This window comes from Balaenoptera musculus, chromosome 3, assembly GCF_009873245.2.
Source record: "Balaenoptera musculus isolate JJ_BM4_2016_0621 chromosome 3, mBalMus1.pri.v3, whole genome shotgun sequence".
Taxonomy (NCBI): domain Eukaryota; kingdom Metazoa; phylum Chordata; class Mammalia; order Artiodactyla; family Balaenopteridae; genus Balaenoptera; species Balaenoptera musculus.
The window spans coordinates 99929348-99949665 of record NC_045787.1 but is presented as its reverse complement, the minus strand read 5'-3'; the positions used below and the strand labels follow the sequence as shown (position 1 = coordinate 99949665).

The 20318-nt window shown below is 40.0% G+C and overlaps 1 protein-coding gene across 5 annotated transcripts in view; it reads right to left on the bottom strand.

Annotated features, from left to right (window-relative positions):
- The window catches only part of LOC118893416 (synuclein alpha interacting protein), a 149394-nt gene that overhangs the window by 16846 nt on the left and 112230 nt on the right, over nt 1-20318 (bottom strand). For all 5 annotated transcript variants that reach the window (XM_036848947.1, XM_036848948.1, XM_036848946.1 and 2 more), the window contains exons 6-8: nt 16719-16832; nt 9060-9185; nt 3909-4078 (exon numbers count right to left, since the gene is read on the bottom strand). In XM_036848947.1, coding sequence (XP_036704842.1) covers nt 3909-4078; nt 9060-9185; nt 16719-16832 — 410 coding nt within the window. The remainder of the gene's footprint in view (nt 1-3908; nt 4079-9059; nt 9186-16718; nt 16833-20318) is intronic.

The window sequence follows — 20318 nt, the reverse complement described above, 5'->3', positions numbered from 1 at the left end:
TTGTAAATAAAGTTTTATTGAAACAGAGCCATACACATTCATTTACATATTATCGAGTGCTGATTTCATGCTACAAAAGCAGAGTTGAGTAATTATGACACAGAACATGTGGTGCACAAGCCTAAAATATTTACTATCTGACCTTTTAGGGAAAAGATTGCTGGCTCCTCCTTTAGACAATTAAGTTTTCAGTATGTGAGTCACAGAATGCGTGAGATAAAATGAGATCACAGACTTCTTAGGTCTTAGGGATGAAATGTTAGGACTAAGACTGACCACTTCTGAGAAAAGGAGAGTATTTGGGGCTGATGGAAGGTTATTATACAAATCTGTTCTCACAGAATTAAATTTAGGCAGCCAACAGCTGTTGAGTATATGCAATGACATTTGGCAAGGAGAAGACTGGGCTTCCTCAAGCCAGGATCTAAGACTCGGCAGTCCTTTTAAGAACGCTTGTAACTCATTTGTTTAGTTCCTCATCCCTGCTCACGAGAGCTGCTACCAGTTTCGATGCTAAGTGTATTAGTTTTCTACTCCTGTTAACAAATTATTACATGCTTAGTGATTTAAAACAACACATGTGTATCTTACAGTTCTGTAGGTCAGAAGACCAGAATGGGTCTCTCCAGATTAAAATCGAGGTATCCACAGTCTACATTCCTTTCTGGAGGCTCTAGGATGAAAGTCTATGTCCTGCTTATTGAAATCAGGCACAGAATCGGTTCCTTGCAGTTGTAGGACTGAGGTCTCTGTTTTCTTGCTGACCGTCAGTTGAGGGTCATTGCCAGCTCCTAGAGGTTACTGCACTTCTTGGCTCACAGCCCCTTCCTCCCTCATCAAAGTCTGCAAGAGCAGATTGAGTCCTTCTCACACTTTGAGTCTCTCTATCTCCTTTTCTGCCTTCTCTTTACTGTTACTCCTGTGATGAGACTGGATCAACCCCAATAATTCAGGGTGTCCTTAACTCCATCTGCAACCTTAATTCCCTTTTTGTCATGTAAGGTAACATATTCATACCTTCCAGGGATTAGGATGTGATAGACATCTTTGGGGGACAGTTTGTGGGGCAGGGGGTGGGGGGGTGGGTACCACACTAATACTGCAGAGTTCGGTAAATACTGCTTACTCCTCTAAAATCAGAATCAGTTTTCCTTTTTCCAAGTTCTGTAATAATTAATGTGTTTTCTAAACAGATTTCACTTTCTGTAACCTATGGCTTTTAACCTGTTTTCTTAACTTTAACGTACATTCTGATAATATGCTTCTATGTACAGAGTAAATCGAGTGTTACCATACATTGTTTTCTCTTTATTGAAAAAATACCAAGTTATTTAATTGTTTTTACCCAACATGGAAAGAGTTTGCTTGCTTTGTTTAATTTAGTTTTTTTCTGATGGCTAAATTAATACAATTACTTAAAAAATTCAAACCATTTAGAAAGAGTGAGTAACATTTTGGAGTGTATCATACCAGCTTGGGGCGGCAGGGAGAGCGGTGGGGAGAGAGAGGGATTTCTTAGAAATGAGATAATGAGATTATACTGCACACTGTATTTTGTAATTTTCTTTTTTTACTTAAGGAAAGTAAAATACACTCTGTGTGTGTGTGTGTGTGTGTGTGTGTGTGTGTGACTTCATTTTAACTTGATTACTTTTGTAAAGACCGTATCTCCAAATAAGCTCACATTCCGAGGTACTAGCAGTTAGGACCCCAACACATCATTTTATGCGGCCACAATTCAACCCATAATACCTACGCCTGTAGATCAGGATCTCTAAGAGAGCTGAAGCTTGCCATTTCTAAATAATAGCTATGTTTATTAACTCTAAAGGGTTGGTGAATATTCTAGTAGGAAAAGGCACTCAAGACTGTCTCCCACTCACAATTTTGGGCTGAAAAACTAGTGTTTTCCATCCTTCTTCCTGCACCTTTCGATGTTATTGATGCCCTAGAGCCTGAAGGGTACATTGCACTGAGGCTAGACTAAGTGAATTTCTCTGTTCATTTCTAGTTTTGCCAACCTCACTGAGACACAGAGTAAGTACAAGACTAGGGTCTACAATGTAACCTCTCATATTTCATCTTGTCATTGGCCTAACTACAACTGTCTACAGCATTCAGTTTGGAGACAGTGGAAGAACTGCTGTCTATTAGCATACATGTGTGTTTTATCCCAGGATCATCAACAGAGAGAGGAGCCAAGACCCTGATCTTGAAGAGTTCTACCAATAAAACAGATACTATAACTCACGAAAGCTTCTCTGACTCCATGGTAAGAGACAGGGGAAGGTTTTGTGATCTTTTCTCTGAGTGCGAACCTTAAGAAAAAACACTCCATTGGACCATTTTGAAGTTCCTCTTGATGGATATGTCCATATACTACTAGGGGGAGTGTCCACTGGTACAACAGTTCTGGAAGGACAGTAGGCAACATCTATCCACATTTTAAATACGTATGCACTTTGTTCTGGCAATTCCCTTTCTAGGAACTTCTTTTCAGAAACACCAATACATGTACATAAAGACATGTGTACAAGTATGTTCGCTGTGGCAAGATAACTTACTGAGTTATAAATCTGTGTGCATTTTCCCCAGACCTTCAAGCTCGCTTAGCTCACCTGCCCCGGGGGAGTCTTGTGTAACTGGGCAGAGGATTCTTGGAGGGAAAGGAACCGTTCTAATTTTTAAGTTTAAATTTTATTTTATTTTTTTTCCTAGTAAAAGCCTAAATTCATTAAAGAGAGTATTCTAGGTACTGGCAGGGGGAGGAGCAGAGGAGTACAGAGACTCTTACCTCTAAGGCAAGAGACTAGAAGCAGAGAGAGAAAACAATTCCCCGAGCTTAACGAGGAGCCAGGGGATCTAAGGACTTGTCATATTGTTGCATGAACTACACTTCTAATCAGTTAAGGCCTCCTACCAACCACAGGTCTTTTTTCACAAGGAAAGAATGAAAAAAAAAAATTTTTTATAATTTTAAAGTAAAACTTCATTTTTTTTCCTTAAAATTTAATTTTTAAGGTTTGTCCTCCTAATCTGTCAGCATTACTTTGAGTACTATTTTTGATGTTCAGTGATTCCCTTCCTAGTATGGCAGCTGTCATTTGGCTGATGTGTTTTCCAAGGGCTGACCTCGGTCCCCTCAGACGAGCATCAGCTCCTTAATCCTTCAACCTGCTGGAGACCCCTCGGACGGCCTCTCATCTGGTCCTCCTTTCTTCAAGCATATCATGGCAGCCTCCCAGAAATGCTTCCCTGGCATCTAGGTATGCAGTGTGTACCAGCTGAATCATCTCATCAAAAAAGAACTGATTTTAGCTAGACAAAGAGTGTTTTAAGTAACATCACGCTAAGTTTACATTCTGAGGATTTTAAATTCTGAGGATTCATCAATCGTCTGCTTAATTTTTATAATAAATTTGCCAGTGATATTTACCAGGTGACCTGTCTGTAATTTCCCAAATATACATTTTTCTTTTTGAGAAAACTGAGAAACTGGCCCACCTCTAGCCCTTCTATCTCTCTCTTGCTTTTGATGATTTGCTAGACTGTTAAGGACAGAAGTTTGGAATGATGCCCACGTGTGCTTTCTGCGCCTGCTACGTCATCTGACCCTGAGATGTGAACACAGAGAGAGGCTCCCTCCCCTTGTCCACTGTGGCTTAAGTTCTCTGCTTAGGAAGCTAGCTCTGCATTTTTTTTTGTTTAAATAGCATTTTGCCTCTGCAGAAATGGCATGAATGCTGGCCATGAGGACTTGGGACGGAGGAAGAAAAGAAGATGAGGAGGATACTAGGGAATTCCTGTAAGACCAGCATGAGGGAGCCTTCCAAAGACCTGGCTGAAACCTAAGCACAACAGACTTGAGCAGCCAGACTTGGTTCTCATGGAACGAACAGGTCACTCACTCCTTCAGCTGCTTGGTTAGCTTCACCACCTGGGAGGCCAGCGACATGCAGGTCTCCACCACCACCAGGTACCGGGAGCACAGGGTGTGTCCGTGGCGCTCAGCGCTCTGGGAGGGCTTTTCCCCCGCATGGTTCTGCATGGTGACATTTGCTCCATATTCAACCAGGGTCTGTCAGAGAATGCAGAGACATGTGATCGTATCAGAACCTCCCTGTAAACATTATTTATTTATTATTTTAAATTTTTTTGAATTGAAGTATAGCTGATTTACAGTATTGCTAGTTTCAGGTGTGCGGCAAAATGATTCAGTTGTATTTATATACATTTTTTTCAGATTCTTTTTCATCGTAGGTTATTACAAGATACTGAATATAGTTCCCCATGCTATACAGCAGGTCTCTGTTGTTTATCTATTTGATGTGCCGTAGTTAGTATCTGTTAATCCCATGCTCCTAATTTATCCCTCCCCCCGCCTCCCTCTCCCCTTTGGTAACCATAAATTTGTTTCCTATGTCTGTGAGTCTGTTTCTGTTTTGTATATAGATTCATTTGTATTATTTTTCAGATTCCACATACGAGTGATACCATATAGTATTTGTCTTTCTCTGTCTGACTTAACTTAGTATGATATTCTCTAGGTCCATCTGTAAACATCCGTATTTTTTAATGACTGTTACAGAAGGTTGAATGGAACTTTTCCTGTTGTTCCAAAACCAGTCACCAGAGCCCACAGCGGGACAGGGTCGGGGTGAGGCGTACCATCACACACAAAGGACAGCCTCTGGTGAGCTTTCAGTGGTCAGTATCAGATGCCTCTTTTCGGAGCCTACAACGATGCAGCCAACTGATCCCACTACTATCAATCTCACACCAGCCTCAGAAGGAGACTGGGAAGGGGTGGAGGTTCCTTCCTCCTTAGAGTCCTTTCCTTTATGAGGTTTGCAGGGCAGTGTCTGTGGTGAGAGGCTTTGTCCCTTTCAGTGGGTGGGCCCTTGAAGTTGGGGATGCCCATAAGAAAAAGAAGGAATTTTGTTTACTTTTTCCTATTTACTTGGGCAGCGCACATGATCTGTTGCTGAACCTACTCAATCAGGAATAAAAAGAACAGGAGAGAATTGTCATGGCAGGGCCCACATTCCCACCACGTGCCATGGCAAGGGTGTGTCCCATATATTGAGCAGATGTTGTAGAAGGGAGCTTGCTGTGAGCTTGTTATCACCCAATTTAAAAGGAGAGGGTTCTTGGGTGACTTCCCTGGTGGCGCAGTGGTTAAGAACCCGCCTGCCAATGCAGGGGACATGGGTTCGATTCCCTGGTCCGGGAAGATCCCACATGCTGCAGAGCAACTAAGCCCCATGCACCACAACTACCGAGCCTGCGCTCTAGAACTCGCAAGCCACAACTACTGAAGCCCGCACACCTAGAGCCCATGCTCTGCAACAAGAGAAGCCACCACAATGAGAAGCCTGAGCACCGCAACGAAGAGTAGCCCCTGCTCGATGCAACTAGAGAAAGCCCGCGCACAGCAACGAAGACCCAATGCAACCAAAAGAATAAATAAATAAAATAAATTTTAAAATTAAAAAGAAAAAAAGGAGAGGGCTCTTTAGCAACAGGAGGCAGTGGGGTGCAACACAGGTGGAGGGGACTGTATGGCGGAGGAGGGTGTGAGGTCGGGGCCAGATCTCCTGTCTCAGGTATGTGGGAAGGCTCTAGAGGACCCTCTGAAGTCCCCACCCACCGTGCCCACCAGAGATTCAGCCTCTGAAGGCTTCCCCAGAGGGCATCAGTGGCAAACCATAGTGAGCTAAAGAAGCAAGACAACTTTCAGGGAGATGCCATGACCTCTGCCAGTAAAGCAAAGAGACAGTTGACTTTTTCTCTCCATACCTTCTCTTTGTCCCCAACACTGGAGCCCAGAAGAGAGAGGGGAATAGGAGCTAAGGTGGTGTGTAAAAAGCCAGTCATGCCTCAGTCCCATACCAAGTCCCTTTCACCCTGAGTCTGATCTGGGTTGGGGAGGAGAATGCTTTGAACCAGAAATAAGACTGAGATTTTTAAACTGGTTTGAAGTAACTGTTAATAGTCAAACAAAAGCAAAAAGTTAAGGAATCTGGCCAGGGTACCGTTAGCAGAGGGGAGAGAGATTTGATGGAGCATGCTTGACATCGTTAATTATTATTATTATTTTTTCCGGCTGCACCTCGGCTTGTGGGATCTTAGTTCCCTGACCAGGGACTGAATCCTTGCCCTTGGCAATGAAAGCCCGGAGTCCTAACCATTGGACCGCCAGGGAATTCCCTGACATTGTTAATTAAAAAAAAATCAAAACTCTCTTGTTTTTATGCTGTGATGACAACAGACCCCACAAAAAGCTGTTACATCAATATTAATCAACTGTCATAGTCTGCCGTATTTTTTGACACTATCAAGATCAGTCTGTAGACCTCTGGATTTATTTTAGTAATAGAAAATGTTTTTTCCACAAGAAATACTTGTAATTTTTAAATTCCTAGACTACTTAGACTCAGAAGTCATTAAGGACCTTCATTTTCCTCTCAGTTTAGGATCACTACCACGAAAGGTGCCATAAGGCCACTGCCACCCATGTCACAGGGTGTCCCAGAGATCACCTCACCCTGAGCTCTCAGAGACTCAGCATAAACACACTGTTATCACTCCCCTTGACTCTGGCCTCTGCAGTTATCTTTCCAATGTTTTCCATACTCAGTCCCCTCTTCACTTCATAAAGGTCCTCGCTCACCCCCTTTTCTACTTTCAATCTCTTTGTACCTATTTTTTTTTATTCTCACACCCAGTGGATAGACCCGCTTCCAAGATTATTCAAGTTTCCACATCCATGGTGTCTAGCGCCAAAAATATCATTTGTGTTAAGTGGAGAGAAGAACACTCTGAAAAGACAGACCGCCTCTCCTCACATATTAAGAAGGAAAATAACTAAGATCTCAAACAGAACTAGTGATATCAGCTGGTTTTCTTTGGGTTGCAGTCATTTATTGGCTGATAAAAACAGTCTACTTCAATACTATTAAATATGATAGTGTTTTGTCAAATGGAAAAATGAAGTTTTCAGTCTTCATTCAATTATTTTTCCTCCACAAAAACTAATGCTACTCCTTTCATCTTTCTGCAGATCCTGGTAATAATTTAAATTTCTCTCTTTTCTCATCACTCCTTTTACAAGTTGGTGTCTTAAATTAGAAGACGCATGCTTTGCCAACAATAGTGGGGAAACTTCCCAGACACTTGAAATATTTCCTATCAGCGTGGCTTTCCACAGAGTGGTTGCATGTGAGGAGACGCTGCAGAGAGCTTTTTGCTGTGACCTCTGCTTTCCGGTTTTATGAATCTTTTGCCTCTTACATTTACTGCTTTTCCATATCGTCTGAATTCCCTGAGTCCTCTCTACCTTCCCGAGCAAGTTCTCACTTCCCAGTTTTCTTTCTGAGATACAGTCTACCTTGCTCACAGTAGGACCTCAGTAAGTACCTGTTGAGTTTGGAATAAAAGATACAATACCTAATAAGGCTGAAAAAGAGTGTTGTTTTCTTAGAGTTCTTACATACACATATTTTGAACTGTATAAATCTGGTGAGGTAAAAGTATTTTCTTTAATCATGGCCTTCAGCCATACATTGTCAATCGCCTTTTCCTACGTCTCAGGCAGATGTGGGAACAAATCCATAGATGCTGGGTCATTTTCAATGATGAGAATGGGTTGATTGGTTGGACTCTGGTAATTATGATTTATGTTCATAAATTAAATTCCAGGTCAATTCTAAACTTTGTTTCCAATTCAAAGCTTTTCCTCTCCTCACACTGTCACTCTCCCTCCTTCTCTTCAGCTCTCTTCTCTCTTTGTTTTGTCAGTCAGGGCCTTACATTTTCTAGGTAAAAAAGCCTATCCAGTTTTTAAAAAAAAATTTTTTAATTGAAGTATAGCTGATTTACAATTGATTGGCAATGCTGTGCCAATCTCTGCTGTACAGCAAAGTGACTCAGTTATACACGTAGAGACATTTTTTATTTACTATTCTTTTCCATTATGGTTTATCACAGGATATGGAATATAGTTCCCTGTGCTATACCGGGGGGGTGGGAGAGGGAAGGACTGGGAGTTTGGGATTAGCAGATGTAAACTATTATATATAATAAGTACCCAGTTTTCACATTCATGTGTGCCCCAAGCTTCTGAGGACTCTCACAGGGCCTCCCACTATGTGCTGTTAGGATGGCGGCACTGGCTGTGGCTCAGCTTTGTGCAGCTCTGCATTCAGCTGTGGGACGAGAGGCCAACTCCTCCTCCTGTAGGAACCCTGTGTTCTCTAAGCAGCCCTCCTGGATGTACCTTCAGGTGGCCTGGGGCAGGGGGAAGGGCCTCCCCACCTCCTGTGGCTCTGCTCCCCAGCCTCTCTACATCACTGCACACAAAGGACATGGTAATATTCGCAAGGTATGTTGGGCTAAAAGGATGAGGCCACCGGAGGCTCTTGGGTGGAGCGGCTGGCCAGCTGAGGCCCTGCTGAGCCTGCCCACGGGCAGACGGGACCAATATCGAGGGCCTCCTGTAATCAGTTCTGGGACTTCTTGAATGCTTTTGGGAAACTCAGTCCTACTACAGAGAACGGGAGAAGAAAACCACACACCACTCTCTCTCCTAAGCCTCCTGCTCGCTACTCGGAGGAATTCTTCTAATTCTTTCTTAAAAATTCGGTCCTGTGTTTCAGACATTTGGGAAGGCGAAGTGTGCTAATGACAGCAGGGACGGTGCACCCTCCATGTGACGGACTCAGCGATGGCAGTCTGGTAGTGGTCTCCTGCTGTCTTGAGAACATGGGGGTACTTCATTTCTATTGTCCTCAGCATTGGGGTTTTAAGGTAATGCTGCAAGGGCAAGAAGTGTCCCCTTCAACATCCTGTGACACTCCAGGAGAAACCCAGACAGCTACTTATGCCAATGTTTGTGTGCATTTCTGGAAATACAAATATATCAATTTGACTCCTCATTATCCACTATAAGAGGAAAAGCTGATTTAATCCAGACATTCTCCCAGTGAACAAAATTCCCATGTTTTGTTTTATTACTTGATGCACTCATTTCTCTCTCCAGAGCAGCAGGGCCTGTGTACCTGTATGCACCCGAGGTAGCCATGCTGGGAAGCCACATGAACGGCGCTGTTGCCCTCCTGGTCCACTTCATCCAGTGAGATACCCTGCTCTTGCATGAACTGAAGAAGCCACAGCAGAATCTTTTCCTAGTAAACACAAGGACAGGCTGGAATTAACAGACTGTCATGTAGTGAAGTCTAATATAAGGACAGAGGAAAACAAAACTCCAACATGTGAAGCTTAGATATAGCCAAGCTTACCTTATGAGGAGAACATTTCCATTCAGTATGAACTGAAAATTCATGCATCTCTGACTAAAGTTAATGAAAGAAGAATGCTCTGAGAATTCGAAGAGCAGAAAGTTATCTCAGAAATGCTCTTGTTTTGCTTACTTATTCTACAGGTGGGAAAAATGATTCACAGAAAGTTTGAGTACCTCCTCAGAGTCACACAGTGAGACAGTCAACGTTGGAACCAGTCCAAGTCTTTTGAGTCCAAGGCAATGTTTTTCTTACTTTGTTATATTATCTGGAGGCTTCAAGAATATTATTATAAAACCTTGGACTATTGAGATACCTAGCTTCTACTTTAAGTTTATCATGCTTCAACCATGCCTTCCTAATCCCATACTGTACAATCAATAGGCTTACAAAAAAGAGGCAACATCTTAAGTTGCTAAGTATAAGATAACCACACTGAAATAAAACTGGGACCCTCTTGATTTTTCTGACCAAATGTTGGTTTTTTTTTTTTTTTTTTTTAAAACAGATAAATCTTTCTCTTCTTCTATGTTAAAGGAAGGGGACCCAAAGCTTTGAACACAATCTTTCAAAAGCAAAGACACAGAACAGTCAGTGTGTGTTGTCGTAATCTGTTTGCATTTTACCCACTGAGTCTTTCGTGGTATTTACATGTTATGTTTGGCCTCAGGAGAAAGCAGGAGGATGGGAATTCACTGTTTTAAAATAGAAAAATTAAATATAATGTTAAAAAAATATGAGAGTGGTAAAAACAACAGCATGAAGTTTAGTGGGTGGAATTTGACATTTAAAAAGATGATCATGCGTTTGAAATAGGCTTGAACCTCTCCTTAGCCTTTTAAAGGATTTTCTTTTCCAGTTATTTGCTTGGACTGGTCATGAACTTTTATATTTTTCTGGATTAAATTTGCCTTCACCTTCTGAACATGCCAACTAATCTGCTAAAGGAATGCTGGATAAAAACAGCCAACTCTTTTCATGTTTCTCCCCTCATGTGGGGAACAGGGCACTGTTTATAAAGGCATCTGTGACATCAGGGAGAGACTGAATATTTGCACCACACCTTTTTCACATGAGCAAGCAGGGCGTAAGCCCTCTAAAGAGCAAGAAGAGAAAATGTAATCAATACCTACAACCGACCAAGAATGCACCCCGGGAAAGCAGGGTGAGTGTTAGTTGCAAAAGCAGACAGACCTTGTAGGAAGTGAAACCCTCCACGTCCCTAGAGAATGAGGTGGAGCAAAGCCTGGAGGCCAGGGTTGGGAGGTAGGAGTGGGATAAGATAGGCTGATATGTTTAATCCTCTCCTTCACAGGCAAACTTGGAGGAAGCTGGGACTGACATTTGGACCAGAGCAAGTGATGTTTCGAATGCATAAGGTACAACAACTTCCTTTATTTTTCCTGATTAGGTAGGGAAAAAACCGAAATATTTTTATCTGGAGACAGATGATCGAACCATGTGATCTTAACTCCTGAAAAGATCTGGATGAGTGGGTGTATCTCAAGATCAATGACATGACCAACTGGTTAGAATTCAATGCCTAAGACACAGAAACATCAAGAGGGCAGGTTGCTGTGCCCCTACTGGTGAAAAGGACAGTCCTGCCATCTTCAATGGTCATTGTCAAGCTTGTGGTGACCTGGCTTGCTCCATGATATTAAATGTTAAAAATGCGGAGTGGGAGAGATTTTAGGGAATTATCCAATTCAATTATTTTACAAATCAGAAAGCTGAAGAAGACAACTGGATATTCTCTGACACTCTAGCAGCTTCTCTCTTTAGCAAGTAAAGTTCAGAGGAGTTCAAGATACTCAGAAACGTTTTATATGTACCTTCTTGTCAGGCATACTTTCACGCTTTTCAGACTCAATTAAATATTATAGTGGATATGTCTATTCCACATGCACAGAAAATGCCCTTTATTATAATTCAGTGTTTCGAATAACTGAATATAACTGAATAACTTTTAGTAATGGAGTTATAGGAAATAGAATACTATTCATAAGACTAGGAATTTTCCCTCTGTAGAAATCTGGGAAGAATCTAGAGACCTGGACTTTGCAGGGGCTTGATGACCTGGGAGAACAGGACAAGGTCTGTGTGAGGCAGGAGTTGCCTTGGCTCCTGACTCTCCCAGTCAGGTGCAGTCCATACTGTTACGATAACCTGCCTGCTTTTCTTACGATGGCATGGATAATTCTTTCCTATAATTAAGGCTCTCACCCAATTCAACATGCAAGACTTACATAAAGGAAGAATGCTTATCCTATTGTTCAGAACAAGGCACGTCTTTGCCCAGCCCCTCCAATTCAGTTTTGTGTTCTGCAGTGGACAATTTACTTTAATAAGAAGCTATGCAATTGGCCTGTTCACTGAGAAATCGATGGAAATGACAATCTCCCCTACGCTACGGTGCAGAGAAGCCCTGCTCAAAGGGATGGGCTGGCTGTCCACTTAGGATTTAGGATTTCTGAGAGGGACATGGAGATGGCTAGAATCCCTTGGTTTGGGTAAAAGCATGTTTAGCATCCAGTCTCTAAGAAATGCTTTCTGCTCTGATTCTGGAGAACTTTCCAGCAGAGATCCACATTCCTACAATTTAAACAGTGACTTATTTGACAAATATCTAGTAAGGAGAACAGAACAAATACAGCTATTTTCTCCAATTAAGAAGGCCCTTGTAAATGCATACGTGTTATAGATATATATGCAATGATGCCCACCTCTTCTTTTATCTTTTAGACATTCCGCGGGTTCTCTCCTCTGCCCCCCACCAGTGTGGGTGTGTGTGTGTCAGGAAGAAGATGTTAAAGGAAGAATGTAACTTCAGATCTTCATTTTCCCATAGGTATTGCTTTCAGAGACCATCCAATGCAGTCCCATGGATGGGGTGGCTCTTCTGTATTATTTCTGTTTTACAGAATGCCTCTCCAACTGACATTCCAGCCAATCACCCACACACCCACCTACTCATTCAACTTACATCTAACGACTTGAAACTTACTTCATGTACTAGTTTCCTCTTCTCGAGATTTTCTGCTCTTTTGGTAACCTGTTTTAATGTTGTATTTTGCATGTTCTTAAAGGCAATGCAATTTATTTAAAGTGGCAATTAATGCATGTAATTTATGAGATTTGCTGGACAGTCTAATTAAAAATGTAATTGAAAAGTATGCCACAGGTTTATTACTGATATCAATAAAATGTCTACGCTTTTGTTACAACCATAAGTTCTAAAGGAAGCAGCTTTGTCTGTGATCATAGGTTATCAAATCTAACGTGCCATCAATTATAAGATTCACTCCAGTTTTTGACATGTTCAAATGTAAAAAGATGGCCAGCAATAATCTCATATTGTCATTTACTGTAAGATAAATGTAGAATCTAGAGATAGTAAAATGTAAAAAAAAAAAATACATCTAAGAATTGATTAAACAGGTTAAGGCCTAAACAATTCTTTGCCAAATTTCTCTGACACTTCACTCATAGTGAAATAAATATATTAAATAATATTTATAGAAACAAAAATAATAAAGTGGAAGGTATCCAATAACCATAATAGCCAACATTTACCTAGTGTCTAATATGTGCTGGCAGCGGGCAGTGCTTCATGTGGCTTTTCTCATTTGGACCTCAGAGCAACCCTGTAAAGAAGGTTCTATTATCTCCATTGCAAAGATGAGGAAACTGAGGTCCAGGGAGATCTTTTCCTTTTTTTAAAAAAGTAAACGTATGCAAGGCTACTGAGCTAGTAAGAGTAGGACTAGGATTTAAACTCAGACTCAGGAGCTAATGTTCTCTGTCTTCTGACTATGAATATCCACCATGGCTCGTAGCCCCATGACCCCTGACTCCATAAAGGAAACACTCCCTTTCCAACCCTTGGGTCACAGAAATCACATTAACTGTCAGTCTGTGGGTTGTGGAGCTCTGTGTTGGTTAAGCTTTTTCAAAGGTCCTTGGAGAGCAGATGAATGCTTGTGCCATTCAAAGATTTTTCAGTTTGCTTTCATCTGCTATCGTAACCATTTCAGTGTTGTTTACTTATTTCTACCCCATGACAATGAAACAATAAAGTCAACAGAATATTTCCCCTTTTTAAAGTAAACCGTGGAAAAACAATAACACAGCTTGTGGAAGGAACCCCCTCACCAGCATGCCTATCACTGTTCATGACCATTCGTAGGAACTGCTGAGCTTTTTCTTTCTTGAAAAAGTGTCTTTTTTTTTTTTTTTGATCCGTATCAGGGCAAACATTTAAAATGGAGAATGAACATAGTGTAGGCAAATGTGTTCTTTCTTGGTAAATGCTTAATGCTATGATTCCTATTGTTTCTGTAGCAAAACTCCTTGACCAAAAGTCACATGAAAGATTCAGAAACAAAATGATAAGTTTGATGTTGAAAGTATCAGAGAGCCCACTGAACCAGTGACCAATGCAAAACAGGCCGGAGCCCCCAAGAACCTGAGGGCTAGAGCTTTGCTGGGATCCTGGACGAGACCATCTGAACCTTCATGTTCGAATAAAACTGCCCAAGTTACACAGGCGGTGACTTTGACTTGAGACAATTCTGTCTCAATTGTTTCGCCAGCAAGCATCTCTCTCAAGGGACAGCAAAGCAGGCCCATCCGAGGACACCCCTGCTCGTTCCCTGAGCGTCCCTCACGCTTTCACCTTCATGCTCCCTGTGGCCGGTTCTGCTAGGTACAATCAGGGAATGAAATAACTGCACCCTCCGAGACCTGGTGTGTCAAGAGGAGGAAAATCAATTCCTATCACCCAAAGATCTATCACTCTAGGAGACCACTAAAAACTGCTGGCTACCCTGTGGTTCTGGAGCCCTTAAAGGTAATTTTAACCAGAAAAAGGACACAAATTGCGAGTCAAATGGAGCTCATTCTTTAAGAATCTATAGGAGGGGCAGAGGGCAACTAAAATAAACCAAGAGAGGAATTTTCCTCTGTACTATCCTTTCCAAAGGTATTTACTGAAGAAACAAAACCAGAACACACTCAAGTGCCTGCTTGCTGTAGAAAAACCTGCATGTGCTGAATCCATCAGAAAACTGTTCAGTAACAGTCTTCCTTGTGAAAATATTAGCCTTGTAATGCTTCCAAGTTCAGCATCTCCACAGGTTATCTGTTACATAAGTGGTCGCGGCGGATGTAGGATGGCTGGGCAGAATTTGCAGTCCTAATGGGCTTCTACATTTTCTACGTAGTTAGGAATGCTCTCCTGAAGGCACTGCTGGAGTGCCTTGCTCAAAGCTGTACTTGAGGTCATTAAAAATGCTTATCAGCTTGAAATAACAATCTGAAGACTGATACTAGCATGAAGCAAATGTTTGACGTGGCTCTTCACATAGGTCACCAATTACCATATTTTCCTCTAGGCCAGCCAAGCAAACTACACTATCACCCAACCAGTCCCAGAAATGGCACTTTCTTTTGTTCTGTCCCAATAGCTTCAAAATTATGAGAAGCCTGCTGTGAGAACTGAAGAGAGAAACTGGCACATATAAGCAACATTGCTCAGGACAAAGAAGGCCGGATGCCCAATTATTGACTTAAAGTGTCAGAACAGCAATGCAATCCTTTCCTCCTTTTCTTTGGCAAGCTCTTCCAAAAGTGCAGTCAGCCTTCTCACTGATATCTGAAATTCCTCTTTAGGCTTTACATGAGCAAATGAAATCAGGGGTATGAAACACTTACTCAGACAATTTGAGAATAAATAAAATTTTGTTGTATACTGAGAATGATTTATGAAGACTATTGTCTTAATGATTCTTTTGGTCATTTGAAAATACTATTCTCCCCTTTGCCAGTCTAAGCAAAATAAGGGCATTTTAACAAATCTCATTAATTCTTACGGTTGTTTGTAGAGCACCATGACTGGGGCTCATAAGTGCAATACACAAAGAAAATGGAGTCATTGTTTCAAAGACAGTGGCTTTTACAAATTTTAAATGTTCTTCCTGCTCCTTTCTTCATTCCATAAATTTCGTACGAGCTGTGTTAAGATACTCCAAATATCACAACGTATTGTTAGATAAAATTGTAAAAAAAGACTTCTGCAGCTGTATCAGTGCCACTGTAAACAAGCTATACAAATTATCTACACAAATGGAGAAAAAACAGAATCTGGTCCCAAAGCCAAAGGACCTGAGCTGAGATCCAGCCTTTGCTCTTACTAGCCATTAGACCACATGCAAGCCACTTAAGATTTCTTTTTTCAGTCTCCTCATCTATAGAATGGGGATAAAAACAACAGAATCCAATAAGGTTGTTTTAAGGCATAAGCCAGATAATGTACACAAAATCCAATGGCATGGTGCTTGGTACATATAGGAAACATTACATATATATTAATTGAAGTTACCATGGCACAAAATAAACTATCACCTAACATGACTCCCCCTGAAGAAAGGCTGTGGTAATATTCTAGGAGTCTATTTTTAAAATTTGAGATTGTCATGCTTGAAAAAGCATAATCTCTTGTTGACAATACCGCAATTTACTGCCACTGGGAAAGTTTATGAAGCCAAAGGGATAAGGTTATATGCATGAGAAGCAATTTTCTTTGCCACAAACAAATGTGATTAAATCTATTTTAATACAGTGCTGACTTTATTTATATTTTTTTAAGACTGAGATTGGCATTTTGTGGTTCCAATTTTTTTAAAAAAGATAATTTATACTCACCCTTCTCAAAGGGAGTTAATGATGATTTTTTACTGCATACACTGGATTGTGATCTGTGTACATCAATGACTCACACTGGGATTTCCTAACGCAGAAACTGGTTGTAACTGAGACTCATTTAGTTAGTGTGATTGCTTATCTTTAATGGACGGAGACTTCCTCGATTAATGTCATACTAAAGATTTTCTTCTTAATTTTGGTTTCAAGTAAATCTATCATTTTTTCCTTTTGACAAAAGTTAAATTTGTTTATTGTAGGAAATTTGGAAAAAAGTGAAAAATATAAAAAAGAAAATAAAAGCCACTTATAATTCTACCCTGAGTGATAATTGCTATAAAAACAAGTTGTGACATAGTTTTTTCTAGTTTTGTTATCCATTTCTCTTTCTCTCTCTCCAAAATTCAAAGTTGGTACCAAATTACAGGAACAGTTTTGTATCATACATTTTAATTCAATATTATATAATGAATATTTTTCTGTAAAATTCCATCATATGGATGTTGCTTCATTATTTATCCAATATCCTATCTGGAATATTTAGGTTGTTTAAAACATTTCTTTCATATAAAAAATGCTGCAATGAATATCACTGCTTATAAATCTTTGAATACATTTTTGATGATTTTTCATGTTTCGATTTTGATGGACTAAAAATTTAAAAAGAGATAGATTACATAGCATGCAAATAGAAGATAATTAAAAATTTCTTCATACCTGGCCGAAGCAACCTGCGTAATGAATAAGGCTTGGAAAATCCTTAGAACAACTCAATTCAGCAATGGCTTCTGTTTCACTCACCATCCAGCGTACACACTCCAATTGACCATTCTAGATTAAAAAGAAAAAAAAAAGAAATTTAAGGTAATTCAGGTTTGAAAAAATACCTCACAGATGGTAATTTTACCAAAAGAAAAATTACATGAATTCTGGCTTTTATATCTGGCTTAATTCATTTACAATAAATGTATATCACCTATTATATTTCTGATCAGTAATTTTGACTATAAATCAACTGCATAATTTTTACTTAATACATTTTCGTAATTTCATCAGTTATTTTAAAATCAATTTATTGAGGTATAATTTGCGAACTATAAAATATACTCTTTTTAGAGTACAGTTTCATGAATTTTGACAAATATATTCTCTTGTTAACTACAACTCCAATCAAGATGTAGAACATTTCCACCGCACGCCCACATTTCTAGTACTCCTTTGCTCTCATATCCCTCACCTTTACCCAGGCGACCACTATGATTCCTATCACAGCAGAATAGAGTATGTACTCTTTTGCATCTGGCTTCTTTCACCCAACATAATGCTTCTGAGATTCACCCAAGTTAGTGCTTGGAAATAGTTTATTCCTTTTTATTGCTGAGAAGTATTCCATTGTATAAATATATCACAATTTGTTTATCCATTAACTCTGCTTTTTCTCTTGATAAGTTAGCATGTTAGGAGTCCAAAATAAAGAAAAGGAAAATAATCCCATTACACTGGCTCAAATGCTACTTTCGCTGAAGCCTTCTCTGATTTCATGCCCACAGTAGCCCTGTTCTCCTGTGCTCGGATCCCACACTGTGCAAACCAGGAAGGCAGTCGTGACATATGTAACCTAGCGATTAAGACCCAGACTTTGGAATGGATTTAAACCCTTAATCCACCACTTAGTTACGAGACTTTGAACAACTTACCTCACCTCTCTGATACTCAATTTTGTCATCTATGAAATAGCAGGGGTTAGTAGCAGCTACCTCATGGAGTTACTGTAAAGATCAAATGAGGCGATGCATGTCAGCTTACTAAGCACATAATACGTCACCTTACACTGTATTAGAACGCTCTCTTAGATCCTCACGATAACTCCATAAGACAGATGAGACATTCAACTGCTTTCCTGGTTTGCATGGTGTGGGACCTTAGCACAGGAGAAAAGAACTACTGTGGGCATGAAGTCAGGGAAGCCTATTCTAAAAACAAGACAGGGCGGGTAATCTGCTCATTCTTCATTTACTCCTATTTGGATAATGGAATTTCAAGTAGTCAACTTCCAACTATTCACACGCAGAATAGTTCTCTCTGACTGGGGCATCTAGCACGATCAGGTGTGTGCTGAATAGCTTCCAGGTGCCCCATTCAGATCTATCTCCTCCTGTTTCTGCCCTCCTTCCTGCCCAGGGAGGCTGATCTGTATGGGTTGGCTCCCTTGCCCCCTGCCTTCTGACTGGGTTTGGCTAATGGAAAGCAGTAACAGGAGACCAGGAAAAGAGAGTGAGTGTGAGGTCCCCTTTGTTCTCAACTCCCCCTTTATGGAGGTGCCACTGGTCTGCTGAGTCCTGCCACCATTCAAAGGTCAAAAGTCAACAGTTCTACTCAACCCTCTCCAGCTCAAGGTCCTTCCCCTGCCCTTTCAGGCTCTGGGGTGGTAACTGTGCTCTGGTTGTTATTGACCCTAATATACTGCACTTTCCTTCATGGGATCCCTAGACCCTGTCCACCCACCCTCCTTTTGTATATAAATCATTCATTGCAGACTTTCCTTAAATTACACAATTTGAGCATGCAGTGTTTCCTAGGAGAATTTAAAAAACCGCACTGACACAACGTGCTTCATTCCCTCTGAATAAAGAAAGGTGTAGGAACCATACTGAGCGTCTATGAGGCAAGACAATTTACATCAATGGGTATTTACACAGAACACAAAAATATGAGGCAATAGTTCTGATTTTAGTAATCTGAGTCTTCTCTCTCTTTCTTTCTCTCTCTCTCTTTTTTGGTCAGTCTAACTAAAGGCTTGCTAATTTTCAAAAATCTTTTTATGAGACCAAATTTGCTTTTGTTGATTTTCTCTAGTATTTTTCTATTCTCTATTTCATTTATTTTTGCTTGAAAAAATTTTAATTTTCTTCCTTCTGCTTGCTTTGAATTTAGTTTGCTTTATTTTTCTAGTTTCTTGAGGTAGATTAGGCTAATAATTTGAGATCTTCCTCCTCCTCCTCGTCCTCCTCCTTCTTTTTTAAACATATGCATTTACAACTATAAATTTCCCTCTAAGCATTGCTTTAGCTGCATGCTTAAATGTTGGTATGTTGCATGTTCATCATCTCTAAATATCTTACAATTTCCATTGTAATTTCTCTTTTGATACAATTATTATTTTGAGGTGTGTTAATTCTATATACTTGTGAATATCTTAAATTCCCTTCTGTTATTAATAATATATATTATATTATATATATATATATAATATATATATATATATATAATATATATTAATAATAATAATAATGTTATCATTATGGTGGAAGGACATACTTTGTATGTTCTTAATCCTTTTAAATTTATTGAGATCTGTCTTATGACCTAGCATATGGTCTATCATGGAGACTATTTCATGTGCACTTGAGAAAAATGCACTATTTCATGTGCACTTGCTGCTGGGGAGAACGCTCTGTTAGATGTGTGTTAGGTTTAGTTACTCAAGGAAACATTTAAACAAATAAAAAGTTGCTAGAGAGGGAAAAGGAAATATTATATCACTACTATGAGTTTGAAAGCAGTATCACTTGCCATTAATAGAAATACCAAGAAAACAAAAAATGTTAGTAAATTCTAGTGGGAGATTTTTGCCTGTTGAAGTCCCTGAGCCTTGGGTCACTCACTGTATGTTAAAAAGGAATATCAGTAGGTTATATGTTTTCTCACCAGACCAGCATTTTGTCTTTGGGCTTACTCAGAAATAAAAAGAGAATCAAGGTTACTTCATTCCAAATCCGTTTAGATTCTAAAGTAATTTCTTGTGCTGGCTCCATTTTAGAAAACAGACTGTTCTCACCTTTTAGAAATCTTTCTTTACAATTATTTTGCTTAACTGTTCCCAAAGCGCACTTAATAATGCCTGTTGAACTCCCACAGTATCTAGTGTTGGGTTCCCAGAAAGCACTCAATAAATGCTGCATGTAGCTGGCAAGAACTTATGATGTTCCATATTTAAGGAGTTTAACAGTGTGGGGAGATGTTCTTAAGCCTTGGTATGACTTCAGAGCCCCTTTTCTAATGTAATCTTTTTATTTGATACCTTGTCTCTGATTCTGCTTCCTGTCAGCCGAGACATATTATCTGAGCAACTTCTGCCCATTCGTACCAAGTTTGTTTTCTTTAATGACAGCAGGGTTCTCAGAACTGTGCTTAAGGAGGTGAAATACCACCAGTTAGTTACTAGTGTTGAAAACAAGGTCCTAAAACAGAAGAATGATGACTTCTCAGCACTCCCTGAGTTTCATCAATGTCCATCACAATACACTAATGGACTGA